The sequence below is a fragment of the Cherax quadricarinatus genome, unplaced genomic scaffold, assembly GCF_038502225.1.
Source record: "Cherax quadricarinatus isolate ZL_2023a unplaced genomic scaffold, ASM3850222v1 Contig556, whole genome shotgun sequence".
In the NCBI taxonomy this organism is placed as follows: domain Eukaryota; kingdom Metazoa; phylum Arthropoda; class Malacostraca; order Decapoda; family Parastacidae; genus Cherax; species Cherax quadricarinatus.
The window spans coordinates 86042-104762 of record NW_027195582.1 but is presented as its reverse complement, the minus strand read 5'-3'; the positions used below and the strand labels follow the sequence as shown (position 1 = coordinate 104762).

The window sequence follows — 18721 nt, the reverse complement described above, 5'->3', positions numbered from 1 at the left end:
AACTGTGTACTTGGAAATATGCATACGCTAAAGTTTCTCAGTGTTCCTTAGTATCTACTTGGCACTGATAAAGAATCTGGTGATATAAATGCCAATAAAATACATCAGAGCAGTATGTGATAATCCAGCAGAAGACTGTATGGAAACTTCTGTGGTCTGCCTACAGGCATCATGTTAAGGAGCCTTTCCCTCATGTTTTTAATGACCTACAGACTGAAGCCTCCCAAATGCCAGATTTCACCCCCTTTTTACCAGGATTTGCAAAAATTTTGATTTGCTGCCACACACCAGTGATCAGCCACTGTCACAAATCAACTTACCTTCATTCAGTAATGTAGTCCAAAGCAATTACTCCTGAGAGATGACTACCTGAAATTTGTTAACCTATATAGTGTTCCTTTATGAGCAAGTGGTTGAAAATGCAGTCACATTCAAAAACAAGGTCCACAACACAAGATCAGATGTAGGAAAAGCTGCTGTAATTAGTCAAAGTGTACTTGCTCTAGAAGCATATCAAGGTGTTGCCTCCTGGCACAATCACTACATAGAAGCAAGTCTCTGAAGTGAGGGACATTGTAACCTTTGCTACTCTCATGAATGACTTGCAATTCTGCTGAGGATGCCCAATGGAATGACCTTCTGCTTTAGTTTGAGGCTGTGAACAAACTGGTCTCCAGCAATGCAAGCCATATATTTCAGCTTAATGTCTGTTACTTGACTGCATTCTTCAGCAAGCAAGGTGCCTGCCCAAGCATGATGTGCTCTTGCTGATAGTCTGCTCTCAATCAAGCCAGACACAGATTATGTTACATCTTAAAAACAACATGGAATGGGTTTCAGGAAATCACTTCGGCAACAAAACAAACATGAGTGATTTGGTTGGACCAGATTCCTGGTAACATTTCACATTCTACAGTTGAACACAAAATTCCTTGAAGAACATTCTGAAGACTGAACACTATCAATTACTAACCGAACATCAATATTTAACGTGCAGGTTGTGAAAGTCATCAATGACTATACTGAATGCAGAATCCAGCTCTGTTGTGATTACTGATGAGCAGCTAACGGTGAAGAATATTAACAAAATGTAGAAAAGTTGTTGAACAAGATGGCAAGTAGTTGCCACAATTGCACAAGCAAAACTGAAAGGCAACTTGTAACTACTTTTATGAAAATGTGATTTTTTTTACATTCTTCCTCTACATAGAGAGACTTGCAGTCAAACACAGACAGGTTGTAAATAACTGGCTTTCATTTTCCTACTAGTAACATACATTTTTTGGAATGAACACCATACATTTCTGTCCATGACAGTATGAATGTGAAAATACATTATGATTTTAGTACAGTATTTCTATATTTGTCTGCTTTTTTTTTCTTGGTTTTTAATTCAAGCTTTATTTACTTAGTAGACAACAATGATAAAGTGGAAACTTTTCCCAATTTTTGCAGGGAATGATTTTTAAAGAAATAAAAAAAAAGGATAAAAAGTTCCCTCCGAATTTAGAAATGATGGGGCATTTGATGCACCCTAATACATACATACATATACAGTGGACCCCCGGTTAACGATATTTTTTCACTCCAGAAGTATGTTCAGGTGCCAGTACTGACCGAATTTGTTCCCATAAGGAATATTGTGAAGTAGATTAGTCCATTTCAGACCCCCAAACATACACTTGCAAACGCACTTACATAAATACACTTACATAATTGGTCGCATTCGGAGGTGATCGTTATGCGGGGGTCCACTGTACATAGTTTTTATAAGCTAGAGTATGTTTATATATTTATCACCAACAGAGATCACTGGCAGAGAACAGTACCTTGCCAAACTTTTGTCAAGTTATTTTTTGTATTTTGAGTTTCATGAACCACTGGAGTGGATAATATTTTCAAACATGTCAAGTAGACGCCTCACCTCCTTACTGAAATCAAAGTTAAGGATTTTTTTTAATATCAAAATATGAATCTGGTAAATATCTACAAAATGCAGATTTTACCTTCAAATCTTTTTAAGTAAAAATTTTAAGTATCATCTGTATCTTGCACACTTTCTTTTTTGTTGTAAAAAATTTCCAATAATAGTATTATAATAACAGAGAAGGAGTCACAATTCAGTGGCTGGAATAATTCAGAATCCACATTTTTCTTCACTAAATTATAACTTAATACTGAAAACTGTGTTAATAATACCATACTGACAAAATAACTACCCTATAAGGGTCACTCAACACTACAGGATAAAGGGGAACAAACTGGAAGAAAAAAGTAACAAAAGTAGGATATAGAAGCAATTTGAAAGGAAAATAAAACAGTGCAAGAATGCAACAGTCTACATCAGAATAACAGGACAACCATGAGATTAACAATACCAGAAAGTACACAATGTTAATACAGGTCGGCCATCACTAATCCGACACTCAGTTGTCTGGTTCCATCAGTAATCTGGTACTAATTTCAGCTAGAATAATTTCAAATTTCATCATTATACCAACTCAAATTTCACCATTATACTGATTCAGAAATTGTGCAGATGGTTGTAAATCCACAGCAGCAAGCCAGTGGAGGAGAAAGCAGTGATGAAAATGAGGAAGATGTAGCAGAAAGTCTCTATTGATATGCTAATTAACTGTATTCTAAACCACTCTGTAATCTGGCAAACTCACTAATCCGGCACACTACAGGTCCCAGTGATGCCGGATTAGTGATGGCCGACCTGTACAGCAGAGTACAGTAAACTCTTGATAAGAAGGACTAATAATGGGGGAGCGTCTGACCATCTGTTAACCCTTCACTATTGAGGGACCCTAAATTAAAGGTTGCTTCTGTGTAACAATATAAAAAAAAATTCTTATGAACACGAAGAGCTTAATTTTACATAGGTAATAAAAGAAAGCGAATTAAAATTGGGTCAGTACGTACTTCAAGAAATATAAAGGTGTCAAACTGAAGATCATTGATCCTGTCATGGCAACAAGTACTGTCACACACTTCTTATAAAAATATTTTGCTTGTTTTTTCCTTTTGCATTTTCATTTTTTTTTAGTTTGGTGGTATTGATGTGGCTAGAACTTTCTTTTAATGGCCAATGTCTTTTTATACATAAAAATAGTTGCACTAAAAGTGTCATCAGTATATCAAGTCAGTACCTGACCAACCGGGCTGTGGTTCATACATCAGTTTGCATGCAGCCAGCAGTAACAGTCTGGTTGATCAGACCCTGATCTACCATGAGGCCTGGTCTCAGACCAAGCTGCAAGGACGTTGACCCCCGAAACCCTCTCCAGGTAAACTCCAGGGATATATACACTTTTCATGCAAATGTAGTATATACACTCTTCCATTTGCTTCAGTTTTCTACTGTTTTAAATAATTTTTGTTTTTTAACACACCGGCTGTCTCCCACTGAGGCAGGGTGACCAAAGAGAAACACCATCATTTACACTATCACTGTCTTGCCAGAGGTGCACACATATGACAGTTTACACGTCACTCTAAACAGCAAATACCCCAAACCCCTCCTTTAGAGTGCAGGCATTGTGCTTCCCACATCCAGGACTCAAGCCTGGCTAACTGGTTTTCCTGAATCCTTTCACATATGAACACATATATGACAGACACTAACAATCTTATTATAACTTGAAAGTGTATGGCACTCCCTGATGCACAGCTGTACACACAGTGGTGTTTCACATTACTCAAACATAAGCCGTAGATCTCTGTTCTTAGCAGGTTATTTTGTAGTGTGAGTACACACATAAAATCTCTTCTGAGCATATTTTTCCTTGCAAGTAACAGGAAGTTCAGTTAGAAAGTGATTACCATGACTCAAACGAGTGGGTATTTGATGTGTGTTGTGCTGCTGTGACAAAATAGACTACGTATTATTTGTCTAATGACAGATAAAGAGTGTTTCCGGTCTTAACCTGGTACATACTGTAGACATTCAGCACTGCAATGTCTACAAGACAGACAGTTATATGTACCACTGCTAACTCTTCTGCACACAATCAACATACCTAGTCTGCAGGTCACATTTGTTCACCAAATGAATATTATTTATATAATCCATGAAAGCAGCTGGTCTCACTATGAGTTCACTCATTTTTGTCTACCTTTCCTGTCTGCTTGATTTTGTTCTGGTGGATGGATGTCAACAGTGTCACATCATATCTGTCATGCCACCGAAATGCCAAGTCATCAGCCTGAAATACCTGCACTTCACCACCAATGCCTGAGTTGAGCCTGGGCATATGTCTTCACATTCCATGCACTGTAGCACACACATGACTGTTTTGTTTACTGACAAAAAATTACTGAGTAAAGGGCTTGTGTAACAGTTATCAGTGTATAATGTATGCCCTTACCAAGATACGGTTCCATCATTTTCTTGATCACATCACCCAAGATTCCCAATAACTTCCTAGTATCTTCCAATGTTTTGTTTATTGCATAAACAATCAAATCTAATACCAAGCCACTGTCACAGCCATACAGAACTAACAATTTGATGCCAAAGTGTTTTACTTTTTCTTGGTAAATATTGTTTGAGCAATAGTCAGCCTTTTAAAAGGATGAGAGACTCGTCAATAACAAGGTTCTAGGAGGGATAAAAGAACTCCCTGACCTTATTTTTCAGGTACATAAAGACATTCCTAATCTTGCATCGCATGTCATTTTTGTCAGGGTTACTTTTGTCTGAAAATGGAGCATCTGCAGCACAAAACAAATCTGTTGATAAGGATGAGATCACTGAATGCAAGGTACATAATAGAAGGTCTGTCAACCAATACATTGCACTGTTGTGCTTATACATGCATACCATAGGCATGCATGATTATGGCAAAGAAGAGATATGTGTCAGCCACACTTGTCTTTCCATTTAGAAAGCCACAGATAAGATAAGATAAGATTTTGTTCCGATTTTTAACTCCGGAGGGTTAGCCACCCAGGATAACCCAAGAAAGTCAGTGCGTCATCAAGGACTGTCTAACTTATTTCCATTGGGGTCCTTAATCTTGTCCCCCAGGATGCGACCCACACCAATCGACTAACACCCAGGTCCCTATTTGCTGCTAGGTGAACAGGACAACAGGTGTAAGGAAACGTGTCGAAATGTTTCCACCCGCCGGGAATCGAACCCGGGCCCTCCATGTGTGAAGCGGGAGCTTTAGCCACCAGGCCACAGCCATACTGCAACATCAGTGTTTGCTACTGTATACTAGTAATACCTGTTGGACTGCATCACTTATTTTGATAAGTGATTCATCAAAATTCAGTTCATCTGAATCACCATTCACAGTACAATTCAGCAAGATTCCATTGTGTGTCTCATCAAATCGATGGGAGCTGGCATAAAATTTGCATCCTCTTGCCAATCCCAGATGCAATCTAATGGAGGTTGCTAATGTGTGTGATTGGTTGTAGTGGTGGTAGTTGTGGTTGTTATATGTGTGGGGTGGCTGCTGCCAATGGTATTTCGGATATGGGACATGCGTCTCTACTAGGACTGGTGCTGATGCCACATGCATCTTTGTCCTAACACCCAGTGCTGCATGTGTGGCTGGCATTGCCTGCAGTCTTTTATGTCAATGGAAGCATCACCATAATCACTATCAATGGCTGATAGTGAGCCCCATGAGCCTCTGGAGATAGTCCTAGCCATGCTACTAGACCATGTACAGTGAAATATATATTGACACTCAGTGTTATGTTGACTCTGATAACTGACAGAAGCAAAATTCCAACACACTCAAACCTGGCATTACATGTCCATCCAACAGTCCCTAAGCCACTCTGCTCAAGCTGGTTTATAAGCCAAGTTCTAGGGACTGATGTCTGTGGTATAAACCTTGGTAATAAATACCGACAAGTTGGTTTAGAAAGACACGTAAGCAAACACTATAACATATTTATTAGAAAACGTTTCGGTCCTGGGACCTTGATCACTTCTAACATACAGAGGTAGAAAGACATTATATATATAGGCGGAGAGTGAGATGTGACGCACGTGACCTGAGGAATGTCATAAGAACATAAGAATGGAGGAACACTGTAGAAGGCCTACTGGCCCATGCGAGGCAGGTCCTTATCAAAACAACCTCTGCCTATGATGAGGACCAGTAGACGATGAAATCATGTGACTCCTGTGTTGTTGGGTTGGTGCTGCTTAAGTATCATGTATGCCAATGTTTTTGAAATTTTGTAGTTTCCAGTGTTGCGTTCTATAGTGTCGGTGACGGTGATTAGTGAGGCTTCTAGGCACCGTCGGCGTCTGAGGTCTGGTTCGGTGAGAACGAGTTGTGCCTCGTTCCAGTTCATCAAATGCCCCGTGGAGTCTCTGTGGAGGACACAGGCGTACCTTACATCGTCTCTGTTAGAGGCATTTCGATGCTCATTCAGGCGGACTGCAAGATCTCTGCCTGTCTCGCCTACATATTTCTTGGGACAGAACCCACAGGGGATAGTGTAGACGCCTGCTGTAGAAGTTAGAGGTGTGGGGCTGCGTTTAGTAGTGAGGTCTTTGATAGAGGATGTGTTTATGGTGGAAACGTTGATGTTACTCACAGCAAGTGCCCGGCGAGTATTCGTGGCAACATCGCCACATGGGAGTACTATGAACTGTTTAGGGGGCTGTTCCATGGGCGGTTTGTTGAGGATAGCTTGTACCTCTGTATGTTAGAAGTGATCAAGGTCCCAGGACCGAAACGTTTTCTAATAAATATGTTATAGTGTTTGCTTACGTGTCTTTCTAAACCAACTGATGTCTGTGTTTTATTTCCCATACCCATAATGAAACTCATGAGGTAAAACTCATGTTGTCTGAGCTCCACAATTTTGTGTAGAGCTTCTAAATTCATAGATAATATAATGAAAGTGCTTGACTTATTCTTAACCTCTCTCTCTGACCTCATCACACGTATAGACAAAGTGAAGCACAAATGACTAATCCAGTAGATCCTCAAGTATCTGTGGAAGGCAAGCACAGTAAAGGGTATCTTCAGAGCCCCTGATGTAGATTTTCTATACAACTTTGTTATTCACAATGATGTCCTGCCCCAATTAGACGCAGCCCAGCACCAGCTACAGGATACCAAAATTCACAGGCTTGATAAACTTCTATCACACATTCATCCCACACTGCACTTTGGCGCTCGCACCATTAACCTCACTCATTACCTCAGCTGCTTGGTACCAGTACTCATAGTTTGGACACATGACATCAAAGGGGATTTCCAAGAGATAAAAACATAGATACTGAAGTTACTCACTTAGACCTCTCTAGCCTAGATGTCTTCCTCAACACAGCAGATGTCTAAAATTCTACTGGTTGAGTTTATCCTGCAGCAGCAGTGAATGAGTGGACATAGGCATATAATGGTCTACTATTTGAAGAAGTTAAACACAGGGCAATAGGCAAGGGTTCTCCTGGTGGTGCTCTAGGAAGTCCAAGCAGCACTCATATAAAACAATGGTTGTTTGGCTGTAGAGGTGGTGTTTAAAATCAAACTTAACCTGCCAGGAAAATTCCTTTACTTGGCACCCAATCATGACTTGGTGGACCCAGTTGCCTACATCAGGTCAAGCGATGAGGGAGCCAAGATCAATAGTGGTCCAAAAGCAGTTGTTCTTGTCAACTTCCATAGAGAAGTACACACATGGACACTGAGACCATCTACACTTTCTACTTGGGCACCTTCCGAGACATCCAGAGGTAGCTAGAACCCCCCTTTTCATTTAAAAAAAAAAAAAAAAAAAAAAAAAAAAAAAAAAAAAAAAAAAAAAAAAAAAAAAAAAAAAAGCAGCAAGAGCACAGAGTGGTAGAATATAAAAAGCCTACTTCCTGGAAGCCATCAGTACATCCACAAAAGATGGCCTAGATGTCCAGATCATTCACAGATAACTGGCCAAAAATGAAGATGTCCTCCCAGGCAGTACTTCACCTTCAGTATCACCCACAGTACTGAGTGCAGAACTGCAGAGATCTATCAGTGTTACTGACACTTAGGTTACATAAGGTGACCTGATGCCTGGTCTGAAAGGTCAGCTCACAAACTAACTGCACTGCCTGCTTCTTGGAGATACAAAATTAAAACAGATATCTCACACATTCCTTAGAAAGGTCTAGCTTCAAACATACAAAAATTGTGGACCCTCATTTTTCGTAATTAATCCGTTCCAGAGAGTGTGACTAACAATGAAATTAACGATTTGTGAAACCATTTTCCCCGTAAGAAATAATGTAAATCCAATTAATCCATTCCAGACACCCAAAAGTATTAAAACAAAATAATTTTTTTACATGAAATATAGATGGACTTCCAGCAGGCGTGCGTGAGCGTGTTCGATAGGAGTGAATGGAGACGAATGGTATTTGGGACCTGATGATCTGTTGGAGTGTGAGCAGGGTAATATTTAGTGAAGGGATTCAGGGAAACCGGTTATTTTTATATACCTGGACTTGAGTCCTGGAAATGGGAAGTACAATGCCTGCACTCTAAAGGAGGGGTTCGGGATATTGGCAGTTTGGAGGGGTATATTGTGTATCTTTATACGTATATACTTCTAAACTGTTGTATTCTGGGCACCTCTGCAAAAACAGTGATTATGTGTGAGTGAGGTGAAAGAGTTGAATGATGAAAGTATTTTCTTTTTGAGGATTTTCTTTCATTTTTTTGGGTCACCCTGCCTCGGTGGGAGACAGCCGACTTGTTAAAAAAAAAAAAAAAATAGATGTACATACACAGAAAACAATGAGACATGAAGAATGAAACAATAATATCATAACACTTACCTTTATTGATGATTCTTCTTAGTATATGGAAGACGGGAGGAGGGGAGAGGATGGATTAATTACTGTTTGGAAGGGGAATCCCCTTCCATAAAGTCTTCAGGTACCAAGTGCTTTTCTGGGGTTACTTCCCTTCTTTGTTTTTTAATCCCACTATTACGAGCTTGAGAGTCACTGCATACCTGTGGCACTAAATATCTGTCCAGAGAGCTCTGTTTCTGGCATCTCTTTAAAATTTCCCTAAAATGTGACAAGACATTGTCATTGTATATATTGCCGAGACAGCTTGCAAGAGTTTTGTCAGGGTGATATTCCTCCTCAAATCTTTCCATCCTACTCCACACAGCACAAATCTCCTTAATCTCTGAAGAAGGCACCTTCTTCCATGTCTCTCCCTCCTCCTCTAAAGCAATTTCCTGAGCTGTGGTCTGTTGCTGCTGCAGATAAAGCTATTGCAGCTCTTCAGTGTTTAGCTCTTCATTGTGGTCCTCTACCAACTCTTTCACATCCTTGCTACTCACATCCAACCCCATGGAATTCCCCAATGCCACAACAGATTCCACAACTGGCATAGGGTCCTCAGGGTCAGCCCCAAACTCTTCAAAATCCTTTTTTTGGACACAATCTGGCCACAATTTTTTCCAAGCAGAGTTCAAAGTCCTGGAAGTCACTCCCTCCCAAGCCTTACCTAAAAGGTTTATGCAATGCAGGATACTGAAGTGATCTTTCCAAAACTTTCTTAGGGTCAATTGGGTGCCTGAGGTCACATCAAAGCACCTCTGAAACATTGCTTTGGTGTAAAGCTTTTTGAAGTTTGAAATGATCTGCTGGTCCATGGGCTGGATGAGAGGAGTGGTATTAGGGGGCAAGAACTTCACTGTGATGAAACAAAACTCCTCCACAATTTGGTCATCCAAGTCTGGAGGATGAGCAGGTGCATTGTCCATTACCAGGAGGCACTTGAGTTCCAATTTATTTTGCAGGAGGTATTTCTTCACACTGGGGCCAAACATTTCATTGAACCAATCAAGGAAAATTTCGTTTGTGACCCCTTACTGTTAGCCTTCCACACCACACACAATTCACTCTTCACAACACTGTTTTTCTTGAACACTCTGGGATTTTCAGAGTGATACACTAGTAAAGGCTTCACTTTGAAATCCCCACTAGCATTACTACAGGACAAAAGTGTAAGCCTGTCTTTCATAGGCTTGTGTACTGGCAGTGCCTTTTCCTCCTGTGTGATGTAGGTCCTCCTTGGCATTTTTTCCAAAAGAGGCCTGTTTCGTCACAAATGAACACTTGTTGGGATTTGAATTCTTCAGCCTCTACGCACCCCTTGAATTCACGCATGTTTTTCAGCTGCATATTTGTCAGAACTGGCATCATCATCATGCCTTACCACACTGTGTATGCCACTACGCTTCTTAAATCTCTCAAACCAGCCTTTGCTGGCCTTAAATTCACTAACATCAGCACTCGTTGCAGGCATTTTCTTTACGAGATCATCAAGCAACTGCCTTGCCTATTCACAAATTATCAACTGCATAACACTATCTCCTGCTAATTGTTTCTCGTTGATCCATACCAACAATAACTTGTCAACATCTTCAAGTACTTGAGATCTCATTTTTGTGAGCATATTTACCCCTTTTGTAGGTAGTAGGTTGGTAGACAGCAACCATCCAGGGGGGTACTACCATTCTGCCAAGTGAGTGTAAAACGAAAGCCTGCAATTGTTTTACATGATGGTAGGATTGCTAGTGTCTTTTGTCTGTCTCATAAATATGCAAGATTACAGGTACGTCTTGCTACTTCTTCTTACACTTAGGTCACACTACACATACATGTACAAGCATATATATACACACCCCTCTGGGTTTTCTTCTATTTTCTTTCTAGTTCTTGTTCTTGTTTATTTCCTCTTATCTCCATGGGGAAGGGGAACAGAATTCTTCCTCTGTAAGCCATGCATGTTGTAAAAGGCAACTAAAATGCCGGGAGCAAGGGGCTAGTAACCCCTTCTCCTGTATATATTACTAAATGTAAAAGGAGAAGCTTTCGTTTTTCCTTTTGGGCCACCCCACCTCGGTGGGATATGGCCGGTGTGTTGAAAGAAGAAAGAATTTAACCCTTTTGCAACAACAGCTTCCTTGATTTCCTTTTTCTTGGCCACGATGGAAGCAATGGCTGCATGGGGTTTCACATACAGCCTGGCAAGTTATGCCATACGCATTCCACTTTCATATTTTTCAACGATGTCTATCGTGTATCTCACCTTCTTTACCAAAGTCCTGGCTCACGAAATCGTAATGACACGATTGCAAACAAACCATACCACAGGCGGGATTGAACTCGCGGTCAGAGAGTCTCAAAACTCCAGACCATCGCGTTAGCCACTAGACCAGCTAGCCACAATAAGATTCGTCCAACTAGGTATATTTCTACAACATAGGAAGGTTACCATAGGCACCACTGTGACCACAAATGCAAGTTTTTACAGATGAATCTCCAGCTAGCGTGGCCGTGACGAACTCTAGCTCAAGTCCCCTCAATGTCGTCAACATGACTCACGAAATCGTAATGACACGATTGCATTTGTGGTCACAGTGGTGCCTATGCTAACCTTCCTATGGTGTAGAAATATACCTAGTTGGACGAATCTTATTGTGGCTAGCTGGTCCAGTGGCTAACGCGACAGTCTGGAGTTTTGAGACTCTCTGACCGCGGGTTCAATCCCGCCCATGGTATGGCAAAGTCCTGGCACTAGGAGCTTTCTTTGCAGCCATGGTGGCTTATTTAGCAGTTGAAAGCACTAAAATGAATGGAATATTATGAAATGTATCGTATGAATGCATGAGATTGTCCTCACTCGCTGATAAACAATGGCACACTGGCTGAGAATGGAGTATGGGGCCACTCGGGGCTGTGTACATGCATCTGGGATGAACGACTATTTGCGAGTCAAACGATGATTCGCGAGTCAATGTTTTGATAAAAAAAGTCACGATTTCTGAAAACTACAACTTCCGATGCTACGAAAAACAAGGGTCCAATGTACAAATATAAACACACACATCACTAAGCTAAGGGCAAAGGAAGCAACAACAGAAAACACACATCTAACTGGAGATGACATTACACTGCAATAGAGTCACAAGTGTCAGCAGAAATGGTGTATTTCTAGCAAGAATGAAGACAAAGATACAGTGGTCACTCGTTTTTCGTAATTAATCTGTTCCTGGAGCCATTACTATAAACGAAATTTACGATTTACGAATCAATTTTCCCCATAAGAAATAATGTAAATACAATTAATCCGTTCCTGACACCCAGAAGTATTAAAACAAAAAAATTTTTAACATGAAATATACATGTAGTACATAAACAATACAATGGGAAATGATAAATGAAACATTAACAGCATAACAATTACCTTTATTGGAGATTCTTCTTAGTGTATGGGAGACTGGAGGGGGAGAGAGAGAGTGGATTGTTTATAGTTTGGAAGGGGAATCCTCTTCCATCAACACCTCAGGTACCATTTGCTTTTCTGGGGTTGCTTCTCTTCTGTGTTTCTTAATGCCACTAGGACCACCTTGAGAGTCACTGGAGTCCTGTCTCACAAAATAACTGTGGAGAGAGCTCTGTTTCTGGCATCTCTTTAACACTTCCCTAAAATGGCCCAAGACTTTGTCACTGTACATGTTGCCAATATGGCTTGCAACAACCTTGTTAGGGTTATGTTTTTCCATAAAGCTTTCCATCTTACCCCACATAGTAAAAATCTCTTTAATTTCTGAAGAAGGCACCTTCTTCCATATCTCTTCCTCCTCCTCTGCAGCAAGATTCTGAGCTGCGATGTGTTGCTCTTCCTGCTGAAGCTCTTGCAGCTCCTCAGTGGTGAGCTCTTCATTGTGGTCTTCCACCAATTCTTCCACATCCTCCAAACTCACATCCAACCCCATGGAACTCCCCAGTGCCACAATTGATTTTACAACAGACATAGGCTCATTAGGGTCAGTCCCAAATCCTTCAAAATCCCTCTTGTAAACACAATCTGGCCACAATTTTCTCCAGGCAGAGTTCAAAGTCCTGGTAGTCACTCCCTCCCAAGCCATACCTATAAGGGTTATGCTGTGGAGGATGCTGAAGTGTTCTCTCCAAAATCCCCTTAGGGTCAAGTGAGTGTCTGTGGTCACAGTCAAGCACCTGTGAAACATTGCTTTTGTGTAGAATTTTTTAAAGTTTGCAATAACCTGCTGGTCCATGGGTTGGAGGAGAGGAGTGGTATTTGGGGGCAAGAACTTTACTGTGATGAACCCAAACTCCTCGAAAATTAGGTCATCCAAGTTTGGAGGATGAACAGGTGCATTGTCCATTACTAGCAGGCACTTGAGATCCAATTTCTTTTCCAGGAGATACTCCTTCACACTAGGGCCAAACACTTCATTGAACCACAAGACGAAAATTTCCCTCGTGACCCATGCCTTACTATTAGATTTCCAAAACACACACAATTTACTCTTCATAACATTATTTTTCCTGAACACTCTGGGATTTTCAGAATGGTACACTAGTAATGGCTTCACTTTGAAATCCCCACTAGCATTAGCACAGAACATTAGTGTCAGCCTGTCTTTCATAGGCTTGTGTCCTGGCATTGCCTTTTCCTCTTGTGTAATGAAGGTCCTCTTTGGCATTTTCTTCCAAAAGAGGCCTGTTTCATCACAAGTGAACACTTGTTCAGGTTTCAGTCCTTCAGCCTCTATGTACTCCTGGAACTCATGCACATATTTTTCGGCCTCCTTGTGGTCCGAACTGGCAGCCTCACCATGCCTTACCACTAGTATGCCAGTACGGTTCTTAAATCTCTCAAACCAGCCTTTGCTGGCCTTAAATTCACTCACTTCACCACTATTTGCAGGCAATTTCTTTACCAAATCTTCATGCAACTGCCTAGCCTTTTCACAAATAATCGAAGTCATAAGAGTATCTCCTGCTAATTGTTTCTCATTTATCCACACCAATAATAACTTCTCAACCTCTTCCAGTACTGGTGATCTCATTTTTGTCAGCATAGTTACTCCCTTCGCAACAACAGCATCCTTTATTTCCTTTTTCTTGGCCACTATGGAACATAAGGTTGTGTAGGGCTTCTTATACATCCTGGACAGTTCGGCCACACTTGTACCACTTTCATATTGTTCAATGATGGTTTTCTTAAATTCAATCGTATTTCTCACCTTCTTTACCACAGGCTTAGCACTAGGAGCTTTCTTTGGAGCTGTGGTAGCTTATTTAGTACTTGCAAGCACTAAAATAAATGGAATATTATGAAATATTTCGCTGGAGCACGTGAGGGGACCTTCGCTCACTGGTAAACAATGCCAGACTGGCTGCCGCCCCAGCTCACGCCGTGGGTACGCGTCCCGGACGAACTACAACTCGCGAGTCAACCTATGAAAAGCGAGTCCATGTTTATATGAAAATACCCCTATGATTGGCGAATTTTACGACTGCCGGGAACTACGAAAAGCGGGGGACCACTGTATAGAACAAGCATTTATTTGAAGACAAAGACATAGAACATGCTTTTATTGTGACAAAGTTACAGTATGTTCTATGTAGTTTAACCTTTTAAGGGTTTCTGCCGTACTAGTACAGCTTACGACCCAGGGTTTTTGACGTACTAGTACGCCTAAATTCTAGCACCCTCAAATCTAGTGGGAGAAAGCTGGTAGGCCTACATATGAAAGAATGGGTCTATGTGGTCAGTGTGCATAGTATAAAAAAAGTCCTGCAGCACACAGTGCATAATGAGAAAAAAAAACTTTGACCATTTTTTTGGAATAAAACAGCGACTTTGTACTGTATTTTCGTATGGTATTTATTGTTGTATTCTAGTTTTCTTGGTCTCATTTTATAGAATGGAAGACATATTACAGAAATTGAGATGATTTTGACTGGTTTTACAATGAAAAGTACCTTGAAATTGAGCTCAAAGTAGCAGAAATGTTCGATTTTTACCAAAGTTCAAAAGTAAACAAATCATGCCAAGCATCCAATACACGTCAACTGGCGAGTCTAATATTCTTTCGCAGGTGTGCCAATATTATTTATACCATTTTTTACACTAACGCAGTAGTCTGCATAACAGTAAATCTTCTATTTTTTGAGAATAAAAATTCAAAGTGGAAAGCAAAAGAATGTAAGAGGGGCCTTGAGATGTGACTAATGAACAGAGGAAATGTCATTTTAGTGCCAGGAGTGTCTTTCTTGTTTATTCTGGACCCTATTCAGAAATTGGCATCTTTTGAATTTGTGTGATATTGGCAAAATTGCTAAATTCTGACCACTGTACTGGATAGTTGAAATTAGTAAATGGGTGGTTTCTTGCACTCATTCGATAGAAAAATGGAGTTCTAGTGAAATATTCATGTTTTTGTCGACTAGTGCAGTGGAACTGGCCGAAGATGGGGCTCAAAGTGGGCAAAATCGCCGATGCATAAACATCGCCGAGACCGCTAACTTCGCGAGAGCATAATTCCGTAAGTTTTCCATTAAATTTCATACTTTTGGTGTCGTTATTATCGGGAAAAGATTCTCCATCTTTTCATAAGATTTTTTTTTTTTTTTTAAATTTGGCCGACCCTGAGAACGAGTCTCGGAGAGGGCCTGTCGACCCTCAAAGGGTCAATAAAGTAAGACTTGATAAGTATCTCCCCAAGAAAAACATCGTCCCTATCAAAGTTTGTTTTAAAATTTGTCTTTGCCTTCATGTCAAAAGCGTCAGTGACTCTCACATCATATATGGCATCACTGTTGCTGCCTCTAACAAGAAACAGTAGCCATACCTATAGTGCCTATAAGAAATATTTTCTTGTAAAATTCTATAATCAACACGAACATTTTTCTTCACTACAAAGAATGTATCCTTATTAACCTAAAAAAACATTCAATAAAAACTGTTCTCAAATCACTAAGCTATTTGTAAACATATGAGTATAAAAGGATACATTTGTTCTTGGAGTTTGTAAATAGGTTTCATCGATTTGCTCAGTTCTTCTGTTTTTGCCATCAGCTGATACATGGACTGGAACAAGGAAGTGCATACTTTATAGGTATTTAGTGATGGTAAAGTGCTACATTCATAGTGAATACTAAATCATCAATCAATATGAAATATTTTAGAGATAAATGAGAGTAGTTGGAGCATTGCCATGAGCTAAAAAATGGTTAAAAAAGACAAGTATAGCAAAAGCAGAACTTAAATTATGACATTTTGCCTACAAGAGGCTTTAATAAGCAAAAACAGAAAATATAACATACTACACATAATACAATTTTTTTTTAACACGTCGGCCATTTCCTACCGAGGCAGGGTAACCCAAAAAGAAAGAAAAGCCAAAAAAGAAAGAAAAAACTTTTATCATCATTCAACACTTTCACCATCACTCATACATAATCAGTCTTTACAGAGGTGCTCAGATATGACAGTTTAGATGTCCCTCCAAACTGCCAATATCCCAAACCCCTCCTTTAAAGTGCAGGTATTGTACTTCCCATTTCCAGGACTCAAGTCTGGCTAACCAGTTTCCCTGAACCCCTTCACAAAATATTACCCTGCTCACACTCCAACAGCTCATCAGGCCCCAAAAACCATTTACTCCTATCTAACGCTCATGCATGCTTGCTGGAAGTCCAAGCCCCTCGCCCACAAAACCTCCTTTACCCCCTCTCTCCAACCTTTTCGAGGAGGATCCCTACCCCACCTTCCTTCCCCTACAGATTTACACATTCTCCAAATCATTCTTTGTTCCATTCTCTCTAAATGACCAAACCACCTCAACAACCCCTCTTCAGCCCTCTAATACTTTTAGTAACTCCACACCTCCTCCTAATTTCCACACTACAAATTCTCTGCTTAATATTTACACCACGCATTGCCCTTAGACACGACATCTCCACTGCCTTGAGCCTCCTCCTCACTGCAGCATTTACAACCCATGCTTCACACCCATATAAGTGCTGGTACCACTATAATACAAAATATAATATAAAAAAAATAGATGAGGTGTTCTGTCAGGGGTAAATGACGAGCCAAGTCATGGAGGTCAGACAGTGTTGGGTGAGGTCTGGGCTGAGGGTTAGGTTCAGGTAATCTGCTTCCTGTGATGCTCTAAAATAATCAAACCTTTTCTCAAGTGCACTATACCATTTTCCCTTAGACAACCACCCACAACAATTGATTAACACCTACTTATTGCTAGGCAAACAAAGGCAGCATGCAAAAAGAGATCTGCCCATAGACCCAACTCACCAAAGATCGAAACGGGGCTTTTCAGTTGTCAGTTGAAGGCCCTACCACTGGAAATAATTTTTTAGATTGTTCCAAAAATTATGCTGCTCATTTTATGCTGAAATGTATGAAATGTAATGGCAAGATATGTGAAAATATTACAGCAGCTTACCTTAATATTTGCATCAACAGCATCACAGGTTTTACAAACAGCATCTCGGTATGTTTCAACACAATCCACAGTCAGAGCTGAAATCTATAAATTAGTTTTAGAATGAATAATTTTCAATATTAAGGAATATCATGCCATCATATCTTAAGTCATTTTCCGTTTGCATTTGTTATACAGCAAACTAGATACAAAACAACCAAATAAAAAAAAGGCCTCATAATTACACTATGGAGAGTCCCAGTGAGATTTTCAATAAGTGTGTCAACAGATGTAGCAATATGCCTTGCATGTGTCTCAATATCATTGATAATGGTTGGATCTATAGGTGGCACTTGAGGGGCTAGTGCTGTCCGTAACAAACTTGGGGTCGAACTTCGAGATCCAGGGAAGGACGCCAATGCTGAAACAATTATGAGAAGCCTAACTAACAAGTTAAGGCTTGGCAAACTAATAATCAAGATTTCCCCCATAAAAGAGATAAATTGAGTCATAAAGCTTTAAAGTTTAGCAGAGTGGTGTGTATTAAGGAATTTCCAAAACTGATTACTTACATCTTAAAGATTTAAAAGTGCCGAACTTAAAAGATCATATCCCACTTAGAAAAAGATTCTGTGATAATAATTTAATTTTTATTAACAAACTGTATTGGACTTCCAGCAAGCGTGCATGAGCATGTTTGATAGGAGTGAATGGAGACGAATGGTATTTGGGACCTGACGAGCTGTTGGAGTGTGGGTAGGGTAATATTTAGTGAAGGGATTCAGGGAAACCGGTTATTTTTATATACCCGGACTTGAGTCCTGGAAATGGGAAGTACAATGCCTGCACTCTAAAGGAGGGGTTTGGGATATTGGCGGTTTGGAAGGATATGTTGCGTATCTTTATAAGATAAGATAAGAGATAAGATTTCGTTCGGATTTTTAACCCCGGAGGGTTAGCCACCCAGGATAACCCAAGAAAGTCAGTGCGTCATCGAGGACTGTCTAACTTATTTCCATTGGGGTCCTTAATCTTGTCCCCCAGGATGCGACCCACACCAGTCGACTAACACCCAGGTACCTATTTGCTGCTAGGTGAACAGGACAACAGGTGTAAGGAAACGTGTCAAATGTTTCCACCCGCCGGGAATCGAACCCGGGCCCTCCGTGTGTGAAGCGGGAGCTTTAGCCACCAGACCACCGGGCCACGTACATGCTTCTAGACTGTTGTATTCTGGGAACCTCTGCAAAAACAGTGATTATGTGTGAGTGAGATGAAAGTGTTGAATGATGATGAAAGTATTTTCTTTTTGGGGATTTTCTATCTTTTTGGGTCACCCTGCCTCGGTGGGAGACGGCCGATTTGTGGAGAAAAAAAAAAAATGTATATCCAAAACTTTCAATAACACTTCATAACTAATAAATATTCTGATTATTTAAGAAGAAGGTAGGTACCATTTTTCTTATGAACC

The 18721-nt window shown here is 40.3% G+C and overlaps 1 protein-coding gene across 3 annotated transcripts in view; it reads right to left on the bottom strand.

Moving 5' to 3' along the window:
* The window catches only part of BORCS6 (BLOC-1 related complex subunit 6), a 69578-nt gene that overhangs the window by 7461 nt on the left and 43396 nt on the right, over window positions 1-18721 (bottom strand). For 2 of the 3 annotated variants that reach the window (XM_053774706.2, XM_053774704.2), the window contains exons 5-7: window positions 17496-17671; window positions 17272-17355; window positions 15817-15893 (exon numbers count right to left, since the gene is read on the bottom strand). In XM_053774706.2, the coding sequence (XP_053630681.2) occupies window positions 15817-15893; window positions 17272-17355; window positions 17496-17671 (337 nt within the window). Of the gene's footprint in view, window positions 1-1683; window positions 1932-15816; window positions 15894-17271; window positions 17356-17495; window positions 17672-18721 lie in introns of those variants that run through there. The other variant, XM_053774705.2, reaches the window with a different exon arrangement.